General features: G+C 39.1%; 1 protein-coding gene across 1 annotated transcript; it reads right to left on the bottom strand.

Annotated features, from left to right (window-relative positions):
* Positions 1 to 2,643: 2,643 nt before the first annotated feature.
* Positions 2,644 to 22,640, bottom strand: galnt12 (UDP-N-acetyl-alpha-D-galactosamine:polypeptide N-acetylgalactosaminyltransferase 12). Its single transcript, XM_026930023.3, has 10 exons — positions 21,789 to 22,640; positions 18,941 to 19,110; positions 18,522 to 18,711; positions 17,813 to 17,998; positions 16,457 to 16,574; positions 15,005 to 15,181; positions 9,842 to 9,973; positions 9,638 to 9,751; positions 9,226 to 9,381; positions 2,644 to 6,764 (listed from the first exon to the last, which is right to left on the bottom strand). Exons 1-10 carry the CDS (start codon positions 22,139 to 22,141, stop codon positions 6,627 to 6,629), a joined length of 1,734 nt encoding a protein of 577 aa, XP_026785824.1. The 5' UTR covers positions 22,142 to 22,640; the 3' UTR covers positions 2,644 to 6,626.
* Positions 22,641 to 23,028: the final 388 nt, after the last annotated feature.

Raw genomic sequence — 23,028 nt, 5'->3', positions numbered from 1 at the left:
CTTAAAGCACTTAAAGTAATTCTCAGTTATAGGGTGTTAACACATCTGTTCTCTCAAGTTATTTGGTCTTTCTGGTATTTTCTGGAATCTGGTCTTTTCTGTGTTGTATAAAGTTAATATAAATACCATTAGAGGTCAAGGTTATTCAGGTCAAAGGCAGCTGGATCCTCATCTACCTCTAAAATGTCATGTTAAAGAGAGTTAAGGAGATGGCTCCATGTCCACACTTCTTAAATTTTCTAGTGGAAATGATAGTGAACTGCCATCTTTTTTTCTGATTCTAAGTCAACATTACAGCGCTGTTATTTACACTGCCCTATGCAGTCGGTCGTAATACACCACATCATATTCAACACCTCCGAACTAGTATGCACAAACATGTGAGGAAGACTGCATGCCTTAATATCTTTCTTCTATATATTAGTCTTCCACTACTACTACTACTAATAATAATAATAATAATAATAGTCATGTATTATTCTAAGATAATTATAATCATTATAATTACTGTATACCATAATATATTATCATTTTTTATAATTATTACTATATTATTATATTTCAGCGATTGTCATATACTGTGTTGTGAATCAATCATTCCCTAAATATTTTTAGGGAATACAACTATAGAAGGAACCTTCACTCAGAGCAGTATATAAAGTCCGGCACTAACAATGCAACAAAAAAAAAAAAAAAACAGAAAAATCTCAGTATATTTTATTCTACCTTAGGTATTTTACCTTTAGAACCTAATACCTGATCAAATATCTTGTTTTAAACAAAGATATAAAATTACAGCACAGAGATTAAACATTACCTGTTTTTGAAGGATTTCTGTCCCCATTGTCCATATTGCATGTCTTTTCTTTGTACTGTCTCCCTGGAATACCTTTCAAGATGTCAAGTGCTAATAAGGCAAAGACAGACATAATCAATAATGGCTAAGACAGTTAGGGACAGACCACTGACCATCAAGAATAAATGAAGTACACTGAATGATTGCATTATTGTTCTGGGCCAGTCTGCCGGATACAGCCTAATTCCGCACTAAATTACTCCGTTAATGGAGATTTTTCCACTGAAAAAGCTTTATAGTGAGGCAAGGCATAGAGGCTGTCTGTAAAACCACTCTGCAGCATTCAGATATAAAGGATGCAAATCTATGTTCCGCTCTTTAAATATGTTTGAAAACCCCTAAAATCTATGAAAAATTCAAAACCTGTGAAACTGAAAGAGGGTGCCACTGGTAATAAATGGACGGATTTAGAAGGCACACCCTTAGTTTAAGCAAGCAGGAAGAGGCAGGCAGAGTGAAAAAGACATGCAAAATGGAAGAAATGAAGCTGATAATGCAATCACAGCCCTTGAGAGTTGTATTAAACATAATGGCCTAATAGGAAGGCATAGAAAGACCACAGAACATCATGTTGTCCAAAGGCTTTCACTGACATTTACATTCTACATTAATTTGGAAGATGCTTTAATGCAATCCACAGAAGCAGTAGAACTTTCTGTCTGAAAAACTTCGAGAGAGAGAAGAAAGGATAGGTTGTGAAGGGAACAGGTATTTGTAGTTGCTATAACGTAGGTTATAACAAGAACTAACTGATGTGTAATGACGTTCCACAACATATAAATGTAACTATAAATAGTTCAGGTGTATGACGTGTCATTCTTTAACTAACTAAAAATGTTAATGTTGGCAAATTGCTGTGGTATAAGAATATACCACTTTGGGACAATTATGGAAAATAATCAACTTCGGGACAGCTCGTATAACACCATCTCATTGTCGATTATTTTCCTACAGTGTTATATTCCTTACTTAAATACTTCAAGCTAGCTGATTTGTAAACTGGCAACGAAATAACCTTCTTGCTACTGGAAAATATAAGAAAACTAATGGCTGCCTTGAAATGAATCCTGTTTTGGAGTGGCTTGTTCTTTTTCCTGTAATCAGATTACTTCAGTGCATATAAACATTTTATTTTTGTACATGTAAACACACTCACTGTCACTACTGTTTATCAACCTGGTTTACTGAGGGCAAGTACTCTATCAGAGAGGCTGATTACATCACCTGAGGTTGAAGGGTTTGAAAACAAAAGTAAGGGTTGTTGATTTTCAAATGACCACAAAAAAAAAAAAAAAAACACAAAATTATTGGATTTCCATTAATGATCAATCCATATACTTACCTTGGAATCTTTACTCTACAATGTCCATTGAACTGAAATATACATTATACTATGACTTGAAATTTTTCAACCATTAACAGTACTCTGGCTGAAACAGTCCAGAAAACAGTCCTGGCTGAAAGCAGTATTCTGCTTCCTGTTGCTGTTTAATTGTTTTGCCTCCTTGCTGCTATGGCAACTAGAATTTTGTGTAGAAGTCCAAATGCTTACTCCATTTAATGACTGTGTAAAATGTCTAGTTTACAGCAAACAAGTGTTTGCTGTACATAAATGTTTGTTGCAGCAAACATTTATACTCTAATGTAGCATCTGTTAAAGTTGCTTAATATAAGAAATGTAATTAATGAGGAAAAGAATATCCCTGATTCACAGGTTTTGACACTCATACTGAAGGTGAAGAAGCTGCTGTACAATAGAACAACATTAAATGGCAGACTATACAAAATTTCTTTTCGGTGTTTTCCTGCATATACATCCACTGAAGTCAAACAAGACGCATATATATCTTTCCAGACAGCATGGAGCTGGGCAAAGAAAATAAGGTAAATCAGCGTTATCAGTGAGAGAACTTAGACGGGTCCCTCAGTCAACTCCAGTTTTCATCATTTGAAAGAGGAGAGAGGTTCAGGGTGTGCACAGAGCCTGTTACACAACACATGGCACGTAGGCGAGCAAGCTGCCTCAATATCAAAGCTCCCAAATGGATCATTCTGAGGTGTGAGCTGTGTTTAGCACAAAGACCATTTCCATTTCTAACTGTAGTTTTCTTAGGCTACAAACCGACGCAGTATGGGTATAATCCCGTTTAGCATCACACCGCATTAACATAGATGCCTATGTTCTTTGAGAGACTGAAGCCCACCAACACCCCCTCGAATTTAGTGCATAACTCAGAGAGAGAGGCTGAGCTTTGTTTTCAGTCGAGAGGAAGAAGAGGTTCTTGGCCCCCTCTGCTGAAAGCCCCGCGGTGTGTTCTGTAACAGATCAGCGATGGGGGGCTGCTTATCCCAACACCACCACCCGAGTGTGAGGCGGATGGCATCGAACAAAGGAGACCCACGCAGTGTGTGAGATACCAGCAGACGCGCGTCATGAATGAGTCATGAAGGAAGGACTGCAGGGCACAAGCTGCACATGTTTCAACCTCTAAGACTCAGTGCAAATGAGGACTCAAACCACACACAACCACACTAAAGACTATGCAAAATAGTACAAAATGAGAGGAATGAGAAAAAGAAAAGTATTAGGATTTTTCATGCATTTGCCTTTTTTCCTTCTGTTCGTCCTTCTCTCCTTTCCTCTATGGCAGCATAGCCATAGTATAATATGCACTCGTACTAAACTTCAGAGGAAATGTCAGCATAGTCTAACATAATGTCAGCATAATGCCAACATAGTCTAGTCTATCCTCATAATCAATTTGCAAAAGAAAAACACGTAAGTGAGTGTAAGAGGTATCTCAAAAGCATGCTGCGGATGGAAAGATTAGTGTTCCTTAGTTTCTAGAAAAACATGGCCAAGATGGATGTTCTCTGTACTTGGTCAGACAAAGAATGGAGCAATTCAGGATTGCAATGTGTTACAGAAAGGTTTTTTTTTTTTTTTTTTTTTTAATTTAATAACCAAATAATTTTGCTTTCATGTTAAATTCAAAATACAAAATTGACACATAGAACATGATGTTCCCCTTCATACAGACCAACACATCACAACGAAATCTGATGAATTTGAAATTGAATTAAATGTTTAATTTCAGATATGTTAAGGTCACTTAAATAACAGCATCCATCATCTGAATTTACTCTTGCTACATATTATCATGTAGATTTTACACAAAAAAAATGTAAAATATTTCATTCTCCTTTCCAATCAAGAAACCCGAACTATGAAGCAGAGGCCTGGCATTTCTTTTCAGTATGCTTCCACTCTGATATTGGTTCATATAAAAGTGCAAAAACAAAACCTATTTCAAAAACCCTTAACAAAATCACCTATATTAGATAGCAGCTAATTCAATAGCTACTTCAGTATCAGACATTGTGGGCATGTCTAATACATGTTTGATACATTATATATTTCAATTCAATGAATCATACAACAAAGTAATATTTATAAAGTTAATTGAATTTCATTTTTAACAGCTCATAAGACGCTTCTTCAGGAGATCAGCATTACAGGCAACTGCCCAGATGTTGGATTTCTTCTCACCATCTGATCAATCCTATGCAGTGTTTTGAGACTTGATCGATGGCGCAAGGTCTCTCAGTGCTCTAGTGTAAATCCACAGATAAACAATCTGACAACCACCTGTTTATCCCTGCAAGTTTTATGAACATCTGTGCCGTATCTCAAAGGTCACTGGTCGGTCTGAATAAACAGTTCCTGAAATGTTCCTGAAATGTTTAATTCTATAAACTCCTAATGTGTGTATCTCAATATTTTAATCCAAATTAGGCTCATGTTTAAAATTCATCAAAATATTATTAAGCAACTTTCTATGTCTCAGACCCCTGAAACTCTTTTAACCAGCTAAGGCACCCGAAACGTTGAAAAAATTATAAATAAGAAAAGAAATGGCTGTTCCTTGATGCACAAGATCAGTTATTATAGTAGTAATCTGCAGTAATAAATATTCAACATGGATGAACAAATGTTAATACAGAGCCTACAGCATCTACTGATCAATCATTGTCACATATTGCTTATTCATTAACAAGTATCAGAACATTTACTCAGCAACCTAAACAGGTTTATATCCATACACTCCACACCAATTATCACTGAGCACATCACTGGGTAGAAAAGAGGGTCCAATTCTATATTCATCCATTAAAATCTGTCTATAGTGCCCTTGAATTACAATGTACCTTTAAAACAGTATCAGTTCAACCGTGTTCTGTTTTCAGCATATTCAGATCAGCATATTCATAGTAAATGCTTCTATACTGTTAAAACCATCAGTCTGAACTACAGCAATCTAAGATGTTTAAACCAGCTTCAAGTGATCAGGGTTTGAGAGAACATGGAGGACACAGAACAACACAGAAGAAAAATGGAGGAGTTGGCACCATCAAGTGGTTTGGAATGAGTATTGCAGCAGAGCTACAGCCCCCACCACTGCTGACATTCAATCCTCTAACCAGCTAAAAAAGGTTATGAAGTGATCAAGCTGACAAAAACAAGTGACTGATAGACAATGTGACTTTTAGAACTGTAACAACGCAGTGCATCTTTGTCATTTATCAGAGTCGTGGTAGACCCGGAGTAGGGGCATAATACAGTGCCACTATCTGTATCTATGTCTGTTTGCTGCTCCAAATATTCATATCTGTATGCAGAATTAAACCCAAAGTGGGCGTGGTCTAAACCAGAAGGTTTTTTTTTTAAACCAGATATGAACCCAACCACTTTTCCCCTGGAAACACTAAAAAAAAACCCAGAGGTAGAAATACCAGCACTGCCAGCATGTCATAAATAAATTCAGTAAATGCATTACAGACGTTGTTTTTTTTTAAATGATTTTTTTATCACCTAGATGTCCTGTGAACCAAGCTTTTTTTTAAAGAAAAAAATAGGAGCTTTCCTCCTATTCATATCTGTATTCCTATTTGGTTACACCCCTAATCGTGAGCCTATCCCAGAAACACTGTGCATGAGGCAGGAGCACACCCTGAACAAGGTACCAGTCCACTTGAACATATCACACATACACATATTTACACACTCATTAACACTTAGTGGCAATTTAGCATAGCCAATCCAAAAATCAGGATTTTGGGAGGTGTGAGGAAACTGGAGAACTCAGAGGAAAGCCACACGGATACAAGGAGAGCATAAGAAATTCCGCATCGACAGTAAACTGAGTTCAGGGTGGAACTGGGGACACTGGAGCTGTGAGTAGCAATCCTTCCCAATGCTCCAACCACGGAGCTGACATTGCAAGGTTATTAAAAACACAAATGACCAGCTGATTACTGTGAAAGTTTGAATTTTTCTAGGCTTTTTCCCCAGGCTACTTTAGAAAAAAAAATGTTTAAACGTGTTAAAAGTATATCGGCCAGCAGCACTGAGCATTTGATTTGATGAAGAGTAAGATCTATTGCACTGAGATAACAAAAATCACAAAAATCAGTGATTCTAATTAAGATCTCAATTCAAAAACTTCAGAATGAGAGATTCAAAAAAAACTTGGAATGAGGCAGTGATCACTATACTGGAATAAGTCATTGCTCCAAATCCATTTCAGCTGCAGCAGTTGTAAAGGTTTTTTTTATATATATAAAAAAGAGTGAACCTTCACTTCTAACATCAAAATGAAGAGGAAGATACAGCAGCGAATCTTGTAGATCACCATGAATCTGCCTCAGTCAGATGCCCTTTCAAGCTCTGGTGCTGTACAGAAAGTGCTGTAAGGCTGTCCTATTAAATCTATGTCCTCTCCTGAAAGAACCACTGCTGGTGAGCTGAACCAGTGCACGGACGGAGAGCAGGACCAGGATTGCCGTTGTCAATCTTCTGCAAGGCCTCGACACACTTCTGAGTCTGGACATGGTACAAAGTATCATCCTGTTAAAGCAGGGGACATAAAGAATACTGGCTGTAATACCACTGTTTCACACTTTTCTGAGAGTATTTTTTTAATTAAAAAAAGAAGAAGAAAATCAGCAAACATGTTTAACACAGATGCAAACAACACTAAAGGAAAACTCCAGCATTTTTAAATCTCATTTCATATTTGATTCCCACAGACAATCATTTTGATTTCAACAAATTTAGTGAAAAATTTACAAATGTCATTGACAGAAGTTTTCAAAAATGCATGTTTTGCCTAAAGATTTACTGACTGCCTCAAAAACTGCCCCTAGACGTCCACTGCAATTCAGTTTCAAGTCATTGGGCGTTCCAGTTGTCTTCCCTCACTACAGGCAAACACTGAAATTTTTATCTGTGATAACCACACATATGCTGTAGATGTGGTACGTAGAGATTAAGTAGGAAAGTGCCACGTGTGTATACAGTTGTATAGGATATATGCTGTAGCATTACAATTCCCCTTTTACTGGTACTAAGGGGCCCAAACCTGTTCCAGAATGACAATGCCCCTGTGCACAAAGTCAGGTCCATGAAGATATGGCCAAGTTTGGAGTGGAAGAACTCGAGTGTCCTGCACAGAGCCCTGACCTTCAACCCCACTGAAAACCTGTGGGATGAACTGGAATGCTGACTGCACCCCAGGCCTCCTCACCCAACATCAGTGCCTGATCTCACTAATGCTCTTGTGGTTGAATGTGGAAATCCTCACAGCCACGCGCCAAAATCTAGTGGAAATTATAACTGCAAAGGAGGCTAAATCTAGAAAGAAATGTTCAAAAAGGCACATATGGATATGCTGGTCAGGTGTCCATAAACCTTTGGCCATATAGTGTATATAGTAGATGTATACACTACAGTCTTTCCTGAACTGAAATACACTCACCAGCCACTTTAATAGGAACACCTGAACATTCATGCAATTATCCAATCAGCCAGTCATGTGGTAGCAGCACAATGCATGGCATTATGCAGATACAGGTCAAGAGCATTAGGTAATTTTCACATCAAACATCAGAATGGAGAAAAAAAAAAGTGACTGAATCTCTGTGTGTTTGACTGTGGCAGGGTTGCTGGTGCTAGGCAGGCTGGTTTGAGTATTTGAGAAACTGCTGATCTCCTAGGATTTCCACACGCAAGTCTCTAGATTTTACAGAGAATGGCGCAGAAAAAACAAAAAAAACATCCAGTAAGTGGCAGTTCTGTGGGCAGACATGCCTCGTTGATGAGAGGTTCTCACAGACAGGAAGGCTATGGTAACTCAGATAACCACTCTTTACAACCATGGTGAACAGAAAGGTGTTACTTAAATAAACATGATGTTTACACAGTCAACACTCCATTTTCGTTTTCTTTTATTCCTCATCACAGGAAATCTCACAACAACCAATTCCTCGCCCACTCATCCCACTTTTTTCCACGCACTAACACCTGAACCTGCGCATGCGCTAACCTTATATTTATCCGGAAGAACCGAACAGGGTTGGGGGAAAATAACATGTTAACAAAAGGTATCTCAGAACGTGAGGTGGATGGGCTACAACAACGGAAGACAACAATTTAATTTTCATTTAACATTTAATAAATAAAATATAAAAAGAATAATAAATATGGCCATAAGCACTATGTTGATATTTATACCCACATTTATTAATAGCCTGCAAGCATTTTTGCCATGTTGTTTGTTAAACCGGCTCAACTACCTAATGTGATTTCTGCATTTTGTGACATTTCTGGATTGTATTGGGGAAATGTTTATGTTTATATTCTTAAAGTAAAACAATTTATTCAAAAAGTTACACACTAGCATAAATAGAGGCTGTTTGTTGCGTTTTAAATGAGAAGCCCTGCAGGGTTAGCCGACGGCACCTCGTTCCATCAGTTACGGAATAACAGGGCTGAATGTCAGTGTTTTTGCTCTTTCTCTGTGAGAGCGCTCCAAGGCCTCAGGCCTGCTCAAACACAGGCACCGGCGCAATCCAGAGCTTCACAGTTCCCCTTACAAAGCCAACACTGGTCTCCTTCAGCACTGCAATGGCTGCCTTATTGGGTCAATCTCAGCTCACTCACTGGATTTGACTCCTCACAATGTTGAGAAAGAGTTTTATCCTTTTGACTTTAAACTCCGCCAGATTAAGTGTGTTCCTATGATCAGCAGCCTGTCATATCCTACCAGCTGTAAAGCTATTAATCAGCACATGGCCAGCAAAACTGGTCTGAACATTCTCATGGCAATGAGGTTGCTAACTATATTCCCAAGTGTCTTTTCTAAATATTCACTGCAGTTTCAGAAATGCCAAGCTCCTCATTACTGTGACCATATATAAATAATCAAATGCCTGCTGAAGCTAATTCAAGTTCCACATGCCTCCTGCTGTTTTTCTTTCCATGGTTTTTTTCATGCCACAGCACTGATGGCGAGTGACTCACGTCTCACCTCTCTGAGCACAAACTTTTGGTCCTCAGGGACGGGTTGGTGGGATTTCCGGCACAGATTAATGCTGAGGAAGGTGGAGATGGGATCGGCCACGGCACAGCCTTCGGGCTCCCTTGTGTTGTAACGGATCTCGTTGTCTGAAGTGTACTCGAAAAACTAGCACACAGAAAGAACAGATACATGAGAAGAGAACATTAGGATTCGCAGAGTTTCACCACCAGAACCAAGTTTCTGAAATGACTGGATGTGCCCCAGAGATAAATTGGGTTCTTCTCTGATTTGACAAGCACAGTTTATAAAAATTTGTAAAAAAAGAGACATAGAAGAGAGAGAAGAAAATTATAGAGAGCTTGAGATTTACAGTGGAAGGCAATTCTGCTCATATTGTGGAAATTTTTCAACAGCCTCCTACCTGGTTTTGGCCCATGCCATGGCATGGATACAGAATGATCCTGTGGCCCGCCACGTTATGGTCGTTAGGTGGATTGTAGTCAAAGCAATAGTCAGACATTCCTCGATTCTTCAGCTGGAAGTAAGATGAGAATGAAAAAAGTAAGAGAGAAGTAAGAGCAGCCATACTTATAAACCAAAAGAGATACATCCTTGGTTACTTTACCATTCCAAACATGCCGGGTCGATCCTCTGGGACATGGATGTCTGGATAAACATTCTCCAGGAACCACTTAAAGTCCTTACAGCCAAGACGCATCCTTAGCTTCTTCCTCTCCGTCACATCTCCATAGGCCTCCTAGAAAGAAGAACTATGAATTTCACAACAATGCTCAGTAGTATCAGTGGCTTACATCTGTGACAAAAAGTGCAGAACTGTGTGCAGAGCTAACTCTGTGCCGAGTTAATGTGATATAAACTTCATGCATGTTATAATGAAGTCTTACTGAAAATTATAAGTTTTTTGTGACAGGATTATTGTAACAAGGGAGGAAAAAAAACATACTTCATAGTCATAATGTTCCTGGGCTGCTATGAGTGGTGCTGTCAATCCTGTAATATTAATTTACAGTCAGCACTGTGTCAGGGGTGCCAGGTCAGAATTAGGGGTAAATTTGCAAGCATACATCATATGCCAGCCCAGACGCTTTAAGGCGTGAAAAAGGTCTGACTGTATGGTGAAAGACAGGAGCTTTAACCATAGAGTCAAGGGGAAAAAGAGTGTTAAGAATGTGAGATCTTCATTATGGAGTTTGTGTTGTTACCCAGTAGCTAGAGAATTAGCCAGCTAGTGACTAATGGAAGGTCTCTGTGTGCTTCTCTGCATTTTGTATTTCAAACTCACTTAGGGTGTCTGCTTGCCCTTGGTGTGTAACATTTATTGCTTTGTTTGTTTTGGCTAGCATGCTATAGTCCACCTCATGCCTAGTGTGTTTGACAGGCTAGAGAACAAAATACACAGATTAGATAATAAAATACACACATTGCAGCAACCAGACACAATAGTTTTGTTTAGCTAGCTAGAGTTAGTGGGCTCGTTTACGTCTTTTGGCATCGGACATGCCCAGAACCCTGGTATAAATTCACCCACAGCTTGCCAAGTTCAGCCAGCAGAGGGGCATGCTGTGAGATTACAGCAGAGCAACTGAGGTTTTACTTGTTAATCTGTAATGCTGAGGAAATGCACCAGATAATTATCTCCTCAGAGTCATGAATGCCATACTAAAGAGTTTGTCAGTATACCAGTGGTATCATTACTATTTAGACTTAATGCACATTAGGTTGTTCTGAATTCTCTCCAAATGTGTGCACACACAGCCGTGAGAACAAAATTTACAGGCCAAATTTATCCAAGCAAGTAATGATTCGGTCAAAGTTTAAAAAAAAAAAAAAAAAAAAAAAATTATAATCAAACTGACAAAGTACACAGTCAGAAAAAACAAAAACTATCAGGCCCCCCACAGCCACCGAGTCCATGACCAAATGAGCTCCTATGGGATGAACCCGTTGGTCCGGACCAAAAAAGGACCAAAACAAATGGCAAAAAAAAATTTTAAAAATAACTGTTACGATGCAGCTGCAAAGTGAGTTTTTTTGTTTTGTTTTTTTAATTCTGCTGTCTTAGCATTCACAAAGAATATAAAACTGTTCCCCAAAGGTTATAGAGTCAAAGTTTTTATGAAGTTTATCCTCACAAAAAAGCTGAGCAGTGTGTGGACAATTATTTGTTTTGTGAATTTAGTGCAAGTAAGGGAAATGGGTTTTTTTCTGTCACTACACTGGTGGAATTTGCCATCACTAAAAATCACAAATTCCATAAGGTCATAACAAGTAAACCTGCTGTAGAGGCCAGCGGTATTATTTTCTCCACATAGCTTGGGCAGCTCAGCTATTTTCCGAAGTAGAACAGATACAGAAAATACATTTTCAAAACAGCTAACACTGTGTGTCCTTCAAAGAAACGCAGTTTTACAAATAAGAGGTTATACTCCTGCGGAATACATATTCAACATATTCATGGCAAAATGCAACACTTCATGCACAGGAATGTGGTATTCCATGCTTTTCCAGATGCGTAAAAACACGTATGTTGATAGAAAGCAGCTTTTTTGTGTATGATTTCTACATACAATTTTAAACATTTACCAATGTTGAGCAAGAGAATAGCACACTGTAGCTGACTGTAAAAGATCTTTCCCACAAACTCGAAAATATGGAGCTGACAAGAGGAAAAATTCACAGATGTCTCTGCTGATTGAGCACTGTCAGCACAACAATAAACCAGCTAGCAGAGAATTATATAATGCTAAACACAAATTGGCACATTATTACAGTGTATAATTTGGCAAAGAACACTGCGAGGAGAAACTGCAGAACCTGGGGTGTGTGATGAACACTGTTATTAGATGCGTGAATTTCATTCACAGCCAGGGTCTATGTCTCAGACAGTCATGTGTTTTTGAGTTTAAAGAAAAAAAAAAAGTGTTCAATATATACTGTATAAAGTGCCTGCAGAGGCCTAAGACAAAGAATAATGACAAAAGGAAACAAGGTTTTGTAGGGCCTTATAGGTTAAACAGAGCTGTTTGTTTAGGAGGTGAACAAGAAAAATATCATGTAGGCTCACTTATAAACATTCAAGCAGACTCAAGAGGAAATATGAAGCAATAACTTTTAAAAGGGCATGTGAAAAGACCAGGTTTGGCAGGAAAGGGGAGACATTGATGAAGTGTTTTAGGATAGAAAACCCTGAAAGACAGGAACTTAAATTTGTAATTTGTACGTCACCTATCCTGCGTTCATTCACTGCATCAATGGTGCACGTCCAAAAAAAAAAAAAATCAACACGTGAATGAATGTGTGGCACAACACTAAAGCAAACAGTGGTGGAAGTATAGTGTGATGTGACACGATATCCACAACAGACTGAACAGTTTGTGAGTACTAACAATAATCAATTTCCCTATTACGATTAGTGTTTGAGAAGTTGAAATGCCTCAAAAATGTCTGTCTTGCATACCAGCCTCCTGAATTTTATGGTTTGGAGACTCACCTTTGAAACACTGTTCATGACAACAATCACAACAATGGTTTAAAGAGACGCAAGTTTAAAGAGAAGTTTGTCTGTGTTTAACATCTATACGGTGCTACACAGAGACAAATACGGCAGGAAATTGCAAAACATCTTGCAAATCAGCATAAACAATGATGCTTACTTCCCTGTTGCAACTGCATAGTCACACTGCAAGAATAAACCAGTACAGTACAGTAGTGCTGTGGATCAATGCCAGTCACACAGATAGACAGATAAATGAGTAGAACTACCCCTGAGTTTAAGTGTACTGAAATACTGTCTATAACAAAACCCAGGTCGGTTATTGAGTACAATGGCATCAAACACGTCTCCTTAATAACAGACCATATGCTACACTCAAGCTGGTGTTTCATAATGGAAAATATATAATCGCTGATTAAGATAAGGATCAGGTCACAATTTCAGAATTATTTATATCGAAAGCCAGATCATTTTTTTCTTTTTAAAAAGGAAAGCAATCATAAAAAAGGTTTGAAGAGATCTTGCATCTGTTACATAGATCACCTACCAAAGGCATAGCTCCTGTAATAAATGGCTTTGCAAATATTTTAGACATTTTATTATAAAAAAAAAAAAGAACAGATAGCTTACAAAACTGAGAGATCAGAAGTGCTTTTCTTTGTAGTCACCATTTATACCCTTATAAAATAAAATAAATCCAGCTGAACTGCGGTCAGACATCCAGAGCACACAAGGATTGTACAAAAGTACATGAAGTGAGGTTTAACCTTTAAAAGAGATTTAAGAGGCAAGTACAATATCACTCTTAAAATTCCAGTATAGTCTCTCAATATGTGACTGCTTTAAAGAACAAAATAGGGCATGACTCAGTATTACGAAGATCCTGAAATGAAGCTTTATTCTTATGGATGTCACCTGGAAAAGAGAAAGCAGAATCCATAATACTGAATGCTGACCCAGAGCAAGTACGCTGAAAACAAAACGAGCTGAGAAGATCCATTACTATGAGCACTACCCTTCAAAATAGCTGAACCTAGCAGTGGCATCTACAAACAAAATCATCAGTCAGGACAATATATTCTAACCACCAAGTATTCTGATACAAAGCCACAGACATACAAACACCCACACAGTGCCATCTCATCACCTCCCAGGTATGAGAAATAATTGCGGTGTGGCCTCGCCATCATCCTGTAAGATGTCCTTGCACAGAAAACGCAACTAGAAGAACAGGAGCTCGTTTGTGTGAATGTGTATGCTCAGCACACTTTCCTGCCACCTCAGACGCTGTGGAGTGCTGAGCTATGGCCCACAGAGGAGCACTGCACACGCTGTTTGCAGGCGACAGCTGTTGGAAGCAGAACCCAGTTGGAGCTATTTAGCAGCACTGAGTAGTGATGGATGACTTCCCCTACTGATGAGAAGATGATTCATCAGAGTGCAATGGCCAAACGACCAGCTGGGTGCCCGGGTACCATAAAAGCAGATGCGTAATAATTTATAATTGTGACTGGGCCTTGGGTTTTTTTAGCAGTTCACAAGGAACACACAGTTTTTACACTGAATAATATAGTTGAGGATCAACACATAACTGAGTATCAGACTGTTGACCCAACCGCACAAGGAATAGAGATTAGAGCCAAAAATGTATATGGCTCGACATAGTGGTTGGGTATATACCAGATAAATGCGACGACTAGAGCTGATGCTTGCCTGAAGCTCTAGACTGATTTTGATTTGGAGTTGAAACTTTCTGTCTTACGTTCACACGTTACGTTGACTGACACAACACATATCTTGCATGTCAACATAGGACACATTCATTTCATTCATCTTCAGTACCTGCTTTATCAATTTTTCCTGGCATAACATCCCATGTGAGGAGGAGGAGAGAGCTCGTCTTTCTTTAAGCACAGACAGACTCTGACACTATTCAAGGGCAAATGAAAGTCATATACACTGCCAGAGAGATGCCGCTTCTCACCTTTGTAATCGCACACTGAGCTCAGAGAATGTCACCTCGGAACTGCAGTGAACTCAGTGCTGACTGTCACTCAATATGTTCACAGCTTGCGTGAATACGCGTGTGGCTAAGCCAAGCATCTGTATCTTATTTCTCTGAGACCTTGTAATCAATCAGGGTCTGTTTACGCTGCTGTTGAGCTGTCATTTAGGGGACTCAAATGTGATAAATGGGCCTGAGGAAACTGGGAGGAAACAAAGGGATGTCAAGCCACAATAACTACATGTTAACAGCAAGGACAATGAGCGTACCAGGCGAGCGTGTGGGTTGCGGTGGTAGTACAGATCCTTATAGTTGTCCAACCAGACCTCTGCTGCCCGCACGCTGTTGGCCAGAGCCTTGCTCCGCGAATAGGGAGCCTTTTTCGGGAAGACATGGCCCACATGGGAACAGGGATGGATCTCTAAACTCCCTCCACACTGCCAGATCTGGGAAAAGCAACACCAGAAAAAAAGAAATTAGTCTCACAAACAATGCAGCTGAGGCTCATTCTGGAATTTCCCACCTGGAATTTATAAAAAGTTATTTCATCATACAATGAGAACATCTGTGTCTGGTGAAGCACTGAGATGGCTGCCAAAGACTGGTCATGTAAAAGATAAAAAAAAAAAATATTTAATGAAAAAAGATGACCTGATTGACCTTTTAAATAATCCATTTTAACTTGTACAACTTTTTAACATTTGTTTTTTTAAAAACTTTTCTGGTGTAAAACCTCTCACATACACTAAAAGCAGTGTCACGTAAATAACATATTTATACCATTAACAAATTTTTGCAATTCAATTAATTTATAAAGAAAATGTTAAAATATCATGATATGGCAAAAATACACTTTATGGCCAAATGAATGTGGACACCTAACCTTCACCCACATGAGGGCCTTCCGCAAACCGTTGCCACAAAGTCTGAAGCACACAATTATCTAGAACAACTTTGGATGCTGTATCATTATGCTTTCCCTTCAGTGGAACTAATAGGCCAAAACATGGTGCAGCAGGATAACATTCTTGTGCACAAAGCGAGGTCCATGAAGACATGGTTTGTCACGGTCAGAGTGGAAGAACTTGAGTGACCTACACAGAGCTCTGACCTCAACCTCACTGAACACTTTTGGGATAAATCGTAACCACGACTGTGCACCAGGCCTTCTTGTCCAACATCAGTGCCTGGCCGCATTTATACTTTTGTGGCTGAATGGGATAATCGCCATAGCCACGTTCCAAGATCCAGTGTAAAGTCTTCCCAGAAGGGTGGATGCTGTTTTAGCAGTAAAGGGGAACCAACTCCCATGGTTTTGGAATGGGATGTTCAGCAAGCACATATGGTTGTGATGGACAGGTGTCCACATACTTTTGGTATATAGTGAATCATGTTGCGATACTTGTATATACCAGCCAAACAGCTACTTGTAAATGTAACACCGGAGTTGGTCATTGTTATAACAGCATAATGGTATTTGTAATGCTCAAATACTCAATGTATCATGATATTGATATCATATCAACATATACCATTATTACAAATTATGTAAGGCATAGATAATATAAGCCCCATCTTTGATTTCCAAATTCCAAACAGTGCGCTATTACAGATCCACCATCGAAGAAATAATGGTGTAGATTTCCTTGAACAGAGTTGATGGAAAAGGAGCCAGTGGAAAGATAAACTGTGATGTCCATATTAAAAAAGCACTGACTCACTCTGAATGAGAATTCCAGGTTCTCTCCTCCCCACACCTCCATCCCTGTGTCATATGTACCCAGGTAATGAAAGTACTTCTTGCCAACTGCAAACAGGCCCCCAGCCATAGTTGGAGATCTAAAATAAAATAGGAAAACATTAAATTGCTCATCTTTTTTTTACTTTTGAGAGGCTGTCCATCTTCCTGTGCTCATTAATGCTCATATTGTAATACTGTTTAGAGAGGAAGGAAAAAAATTAAAATATTCTATTCAAAATAAACGTAGCAGTTTACATGTTTGATATTATTCACTGCTACTTAGGCAAATTTCAGTTATTAATATAGTGTTCACAGTCTACAAAAAGGTATTTTGTCTATTTGCAAAAATGAAAAGAAAGCTGTGGTGCTATTTACACTACCCTTATATAGCAAGAAGTCACTGTTTACACTAGGGGTGTAAAGTAATGTCAGCATGTGTGTCCAGTGCTCCAAATATCCGTATCTGTATCCTGATTTAAACTGACGTGGTATGGCTTAAACCGGAAGTGTCTGTCTTTCCTTCCTTCCTTTCTCTCTCTCTCTCTCTCTCTCTCTCTCTCTCGATTTAAGTATGAACCCTATCATTATTGCCCTGGAAACACTGATAAACACTGTAAAAAAGCCCAGAGGTAGATTTGCCAGCACTGTCTGCAATGTCTGTCAATTCTGGCTCTGACTCAAGATCATAACTATCGATATGTTTCAGACTGTTTTTTAATCCCACTCATGCAGGGTTTTTTTTTTTAATACCTACCTGGTTCTATTTCCCAAAATATAAATAACTAGTACCCTAATTTCTACCACTGCAACCCTGACCAGGCGGTTACTAAGAATGAATAAATGGTGATTGTTCCTCCCAAAAGTTTCCTATCTGACCACTTTCCCTACAATTATTTGTTCTTATTTTATATTTTTGGCAAAACAATATAGCCATGCAAATTTGTTTTACGTGAATGTTAAGTGTAGATTATGTTCAGTTAATCAAAATAATTATCATCAAACCTCCATCTTCTAAGTGTGAGGACATCTAGGCTAGAAGCAATCATATGTCTATAATCATATCTATGATTAACAGCAGGTGAATTTAACCCTAAAGCAACTGTCAACATAGGCAGATAAATTAAGACAGATAATACACTTTGGTAAGCACTACCAAAATAAAACTTTACACCTAGCATGAGGCAAGCGGAGCTTCTTTACAACTTGTTAGTTCAGCGTAAACTATGACTTTACTTACCAATGTTCTTTATTTACAAATGCTTTATTCACCAATGTTTTCTTAACCTGCTGGCTAAATATTAACCCTGCCCTAGCAGTTTTCTACAGAGTTATGCACCTGATGACATCAGTAGGAGAGTGTCTGCGTTTCTGCTCATATTCAGGAACAGCGTGCCATGTGAAAACCAGGCGCCAGTCAAAGCCACCAATCTGAGGCTCTCCTGAGTTGCCCAGATACTGGAACGTGTTCCAGTCAATCACATCAATTACAGGACAGACGACAGCAGTGGGTTCCTCCTTTATTCTGCACAACAGACAGGGACAAGAAGGTTAGCACATTGGTTGGTTGGTTGGATGGACTAATGGATGGGTGGATGAATGGATGGATGGATGATTCGTTGGTTGGTTGGTTGGATAGATGGACAGAATGATAAATGGAATAATGGATAGATGTTTAGTTGAATGTTTAGTTGTTTGGTTGAACGGATGGATGGATTGAAAGATGGACGGACGAGCAGATGGATTGATAGATGGATGGTTAAATGGATGGATGGTTAGTTGGTTGGATAAATGGACAGAATTACAAGTGGATAAAAGAATGGAAAGATGAATGAATGTTTAGTTGTTTGGTTGAATGTATGGATGAATGGATGTCAGGATGGATCTTTGCATGTATGTATGTATGTATGTATGAATGGATAGATAGATAGATAGATAGATAGATAGATAGATAGATAGATAGATAGATAGATGGACAGAGATAAGGATGGTTGATTGGATGGATGGACAGATGGATGGATGGATGGATGGATGGATGAAGCTCTTACCTGTGTAGCAAAGGCTCCAGCCAGCCCTCATGACACTCACAGTGACAGTCCAGGAAAGTCAACACATCACCTGTGGCTATGGAGGCGCCCAGGAGCCGAGCTCTGACCAGCCCCTCTCTCTTCCTCGCTCGGATCAGACGTACTTTCCTCAGGTCAGCTATGTAGTTCTCCAGAGGCTGCTTCAAATGATCTAAAGGAACACAAAGAAGAATTAACACAAGAAGATCAAGTACTCCTATTTCAAAAGGTCCTGAGTGTGATCCTAAACTCGACAGGATCTAATAAACATGTTGATAAAGCTAATCTACAAACAGCTGGTCAAGAAACAATGCCAGTTTTCCAGGTTCCTGAAATAAACACCGGTGATGACATTTCCATAACGCTTTAGCTGAAGCCTCAGTGTAGGTGTTCCTCCATACCTCTGTCACTGTAGTCATCCACAAGGATGACCTCATTCAGTAGAATATCAGGTGAGGTTTCCAGCACGCTGTGCACTGTGCGCAGTAAAGTAGACCAGGCCTCATTGTAGAAGGCAATCACTACTGATGTGGTGGGCAAGCTCCGGTAGTCATACTTCAGGTCTTTGCATCTGATGACATAAACATGGAGAGAGATTATCATTGATTACTCCAAATACACAACTTTTTGGTATTACTTTGCAAATCCAAACAACATACGTCAATAATGCTATATATACACAAACTTTTTAGATTTTACAGTAACAGTTTATAATTGCTATAACAAATTATGCAATTTATATAAACGTTTTTACAAATTCTAGGTTTTGCCCCACCCTGGCCTACAATGATGTATGATGGGACATAATTGTAATAATAAATATCATGTTAATTACATAAGTTGTAGCTATAAAACCTTATACAAATGTGACAACAAACTGTGTATTTGACAATTTAGATTACTCCAGAAAACAAACACTAAGAAGAATGCAAATTAGCTAATGGCCATGACACTGCATGGACACTGGTTGGGTGGATGGGCTACAACAGCAGAAGACTGAAGTTTTCCAGTTGAAGACTGGACAAAAGTCCAGCTGATTTTTTTTTCTAATCTTCAACTGTCCAGTTTGGGTGAGTCTGTGCCCATGATAGCCTCAGATTACTGTTCTTGGCTGCTGTTGTAGCCCACCCACCAGAAGGTTCGATGTTTTGTGCATGTCACAATTCTGTGTAAACTCTAGAGACTGTTGTGTGTGAAAATTTCAGGAGATCTGGAATCATATCTGACATCTGAAATATCTGAAAACAGCTTCTGAAATACTCAAACCAGGCCATCTGGAATCAATATCCATGCCACAATCAAAGTCACAGAGATTACACTTTTCTTTTCATTCTGATGATTGATGTGAACATGATGACTACATGAATGTGCAAGCGTACATGAGTTTTTAATAACGTGGATGGTGAGCGTATATGTAAATTTCACAAGTTCATATGACTTTTCAACTATAGTTGAGTGTAAAATGTTGCTTTCTGGTTTTCCAGAAATGTACTATTAGTTTGTAATTTACATTAAAAAAATCAAAGAAATGACAACAAAACAACAATCCAAAAAAGACAAGATCAACTGGTGAAATGATGACTGAGAGGATCCAAAAACTGCTCAGAGATTATGCATAGACGTTGGGGAGAGTTCAAGTTTTTATAAAAATGGGCAACTTATATCTGTCATTTATATACATTTGAATATATAGTTGAATGTTTCAAAATACCCCTACATATGAAGGTTAGATGCTATGATGGATTAATGGATGGCATACGCATGGATATATGGATGGATGGATGGATGGATGGATGGATGGATGGAAAAGAATCCAAAGTTTTGTCATATTCTAACAGAGGGTCCAAAAGCTGTTTAGAGATTATGCAAATAGGTCGAGGGCCATTCAAGAACTTAGAATTATAAGGTTCTATCTGATCTTTTAAATTTTTTGGACAAAAAATACTAAATCTTATAAATAACTTACAGTTGAGGCCAAAAGTTTACATACACCTTGGATATTCAATCTCAGTTTTTAGCTTTTAATCCATCCATTTCATGTTAGCATACATTTCTTCTGACAAGTAAATTAGACCATTTACTTCGTTCGCATCAGATGTCATTTTAAAACAATCAACTAGAGACAGATTTATTTCAAATGTAATTCACTATATCAGAATCCCAGTGGGTAAAAATGTTACACACACCAAGGTGAGTTTAAACAGTCAAGAAGATTCTACAAAGTGATGTAATGACTTTTAGAAGCTTCTGATTGGCCAGTTGTCTTAATTCCATCATTCAGGAAGGAGGCACAAATTAACTCGCATGGATGGATTAACTTTGGCCCGAAAGGTTCAAATGAACCCCAAGACAACAACAACAAAAAAAAAACTGTTGAAGGAGTTGGAGGCGGCATCAGATACTAAAGTATGTACATCCTACCTACACATAGAGTCCTACATCGCTATGGCCTGAAAGACCAGGATGAAACCTTTGGAGTAATGTTCTCTGGTCAGATGAAACAAAAATTGAACTGTTTGGCCATAGTGATCAGTGCTATACATGAGGAAATAGGCTGAGGCTTTTAATCTGAAGAACACCATTCCAACTGTGAAGCATGGAGGTGGCAGCATCATAGGTGTGGAAGGTTTGGCTGAAAAAGGAACTGGTGCACTTCAGTAAAAAGAGGAAGGCAGATTATTACTAGAAATACTGAACCAGCAAAACCTCAAGACATCAACCAGAAAGTTCAAACTTGGTCACGACTGGGTCTTCCAGCAGTACAGTGGTCCTTAGCATACCTCCAATGTTGTAACCAAAAGGGTTAAGAACAGCAAAGTGAAAGTAAAGCGGCCATCTCTAAGCCCTGATCTGAATCTCACTGAAAATTTGTGGACTGAACTGTCTGAACACAAAGGCCAACAAACCTGAACGAGTCACGCCACATCTGTCAGTTAGTAGTAATAAAGTGTATAAAACTTTTGACCCGCTTAAAAGCTGATATAGTAAATAAAAGCTGAAATAAATGTTTCTTGGTTATTATTTCGGAATAACCTCTTGAGGAAATACAGTAGATATTCTAACTTACTTAGAATAAGAATAAATTAAGTTTGAAGGTCTTTAGAATGGATGTATGTAAACTTTCAGCCTCAGCTGAACTTCATTTGACAGTTTTGGTTACTTGTGATAATGAAGGGACTGAATAAATGTGGTATAATGGAAATGTCTGTCCTAAGAGTATGAAAACTTCTGCAATCAGCTCTTACTTACAGTGGATTCCATTTTTCGGGTAATCTGCGGTGGAGAGAGATTTTGTCGCTAACATAAATGTTGATCTGGTGTTTCTGCAGACTTTCTTCTTCTTTTCTCTTCTCCTCTCCAGTCAGCTCCAGTTTAACAGCTCTCCCCAGCTCTCCCAGCGCATCCGGGTCTAAGGCTGGCTTCTCATACACAGGTCTGCGCAGGAGCTCAGGCTCTTCTTCAGGGTTTAGGTCGGATGAAGCTCCTCTCCGATTCGCATGGCTCCCATCAGAGCTTTTGTGAAATATGAAATATCCGAGCAGTGACGCGCAGATGAAGAACAGCAGCAACTTGGTGCGACTCTTGCGTCCGCGGATTGCCATCGTGGCGCTGATTGGCTAGTTTTTATTCTTATTTAAATGCCATGAGAAGGTTTGGGATCGTTCAGTATGTCCGGGAAACTTTGTGGACTGGACTGGAGGCGATATGAAGTGCCATTTGCACAAGGAAATGGAGCAGATGAGTGGAATGGAAACCGCCGGAGGATCACGCGCCCCGGCTGCAGGACGGATTTACACGATTAGATGAACTCACTGCTACCAAGATTAGACTTCTACTGACGGAAAATAATAATAATAATAATAATAATAATCCAGGTCAGATCACAGAGACTTCTTCAGAGTTCTTGTGTAAAGTACTAATCCAGCTCCAGTTAGTGCTTCCCGGTGCCATTACTTCCTTCTTAAGTTCAGTCAGCTTCCTCTGTAGTTTTCTGTCGCCTCATTACGCAGGGACTACTGCACTACTGAACTCCTGAACTCCTGAGTACACTGCTGTACAGTTAACAGTGTTCACTTTGGTCTACAGGAAGTTGGGAAGGAGGAGGGAGGAGAGGAGGAGGGAGGGAGGAGAGGGGGAGGAGGGAGGAGAGGGGGAGGAGGGAGGGAGGAGGCTCGCGAGCCATCGTCAAATCATTTTCGTGCACAAATGTAGCGACTCAAACTCCATGCAAATCTTTTCCCCTCATTAGTTTCTGGCTAATTAACCACAAGTAACAGCTACTTCCCGTCTAAATGACAACGTCAAATGAAATATTGCAGGTTTTTTTTTCCCGTAAATAAAACCTCATGGAAAATGAGTGTCGACTCTCTAGAGAAAGTTTTGCCACAACAATCAGCTACTTCCGGGCGTGAGCTGGCAACGACGCTCATTATGCTGCACCACGTGATCAGGCTGAACCGTTTTCCTGCGAGTGAGGAAGTGCACACTG

The sequence above is a fragment of the Pangasianodon hypophthalmus genome, chromosome 23, assembly GCF_027358585.1.
Source record: "Pangasianodon hypophthalmus isolate fPanHyp1 chromosome 23, fPanHyp1.pri, whole genome shotgun sequence".
Taxonomy (NCBI): Eukaryota; Metazoa; Chordata; class Actinopteri; order Siluriformes; family Pangasiidae; genus Pangasianodon; species Pangasianodon hypophthalmus.
Note: the sequence above shows the minus strand (reverse complement) of the source record. Positions and strands in the feature narration are given on the sequence as shown.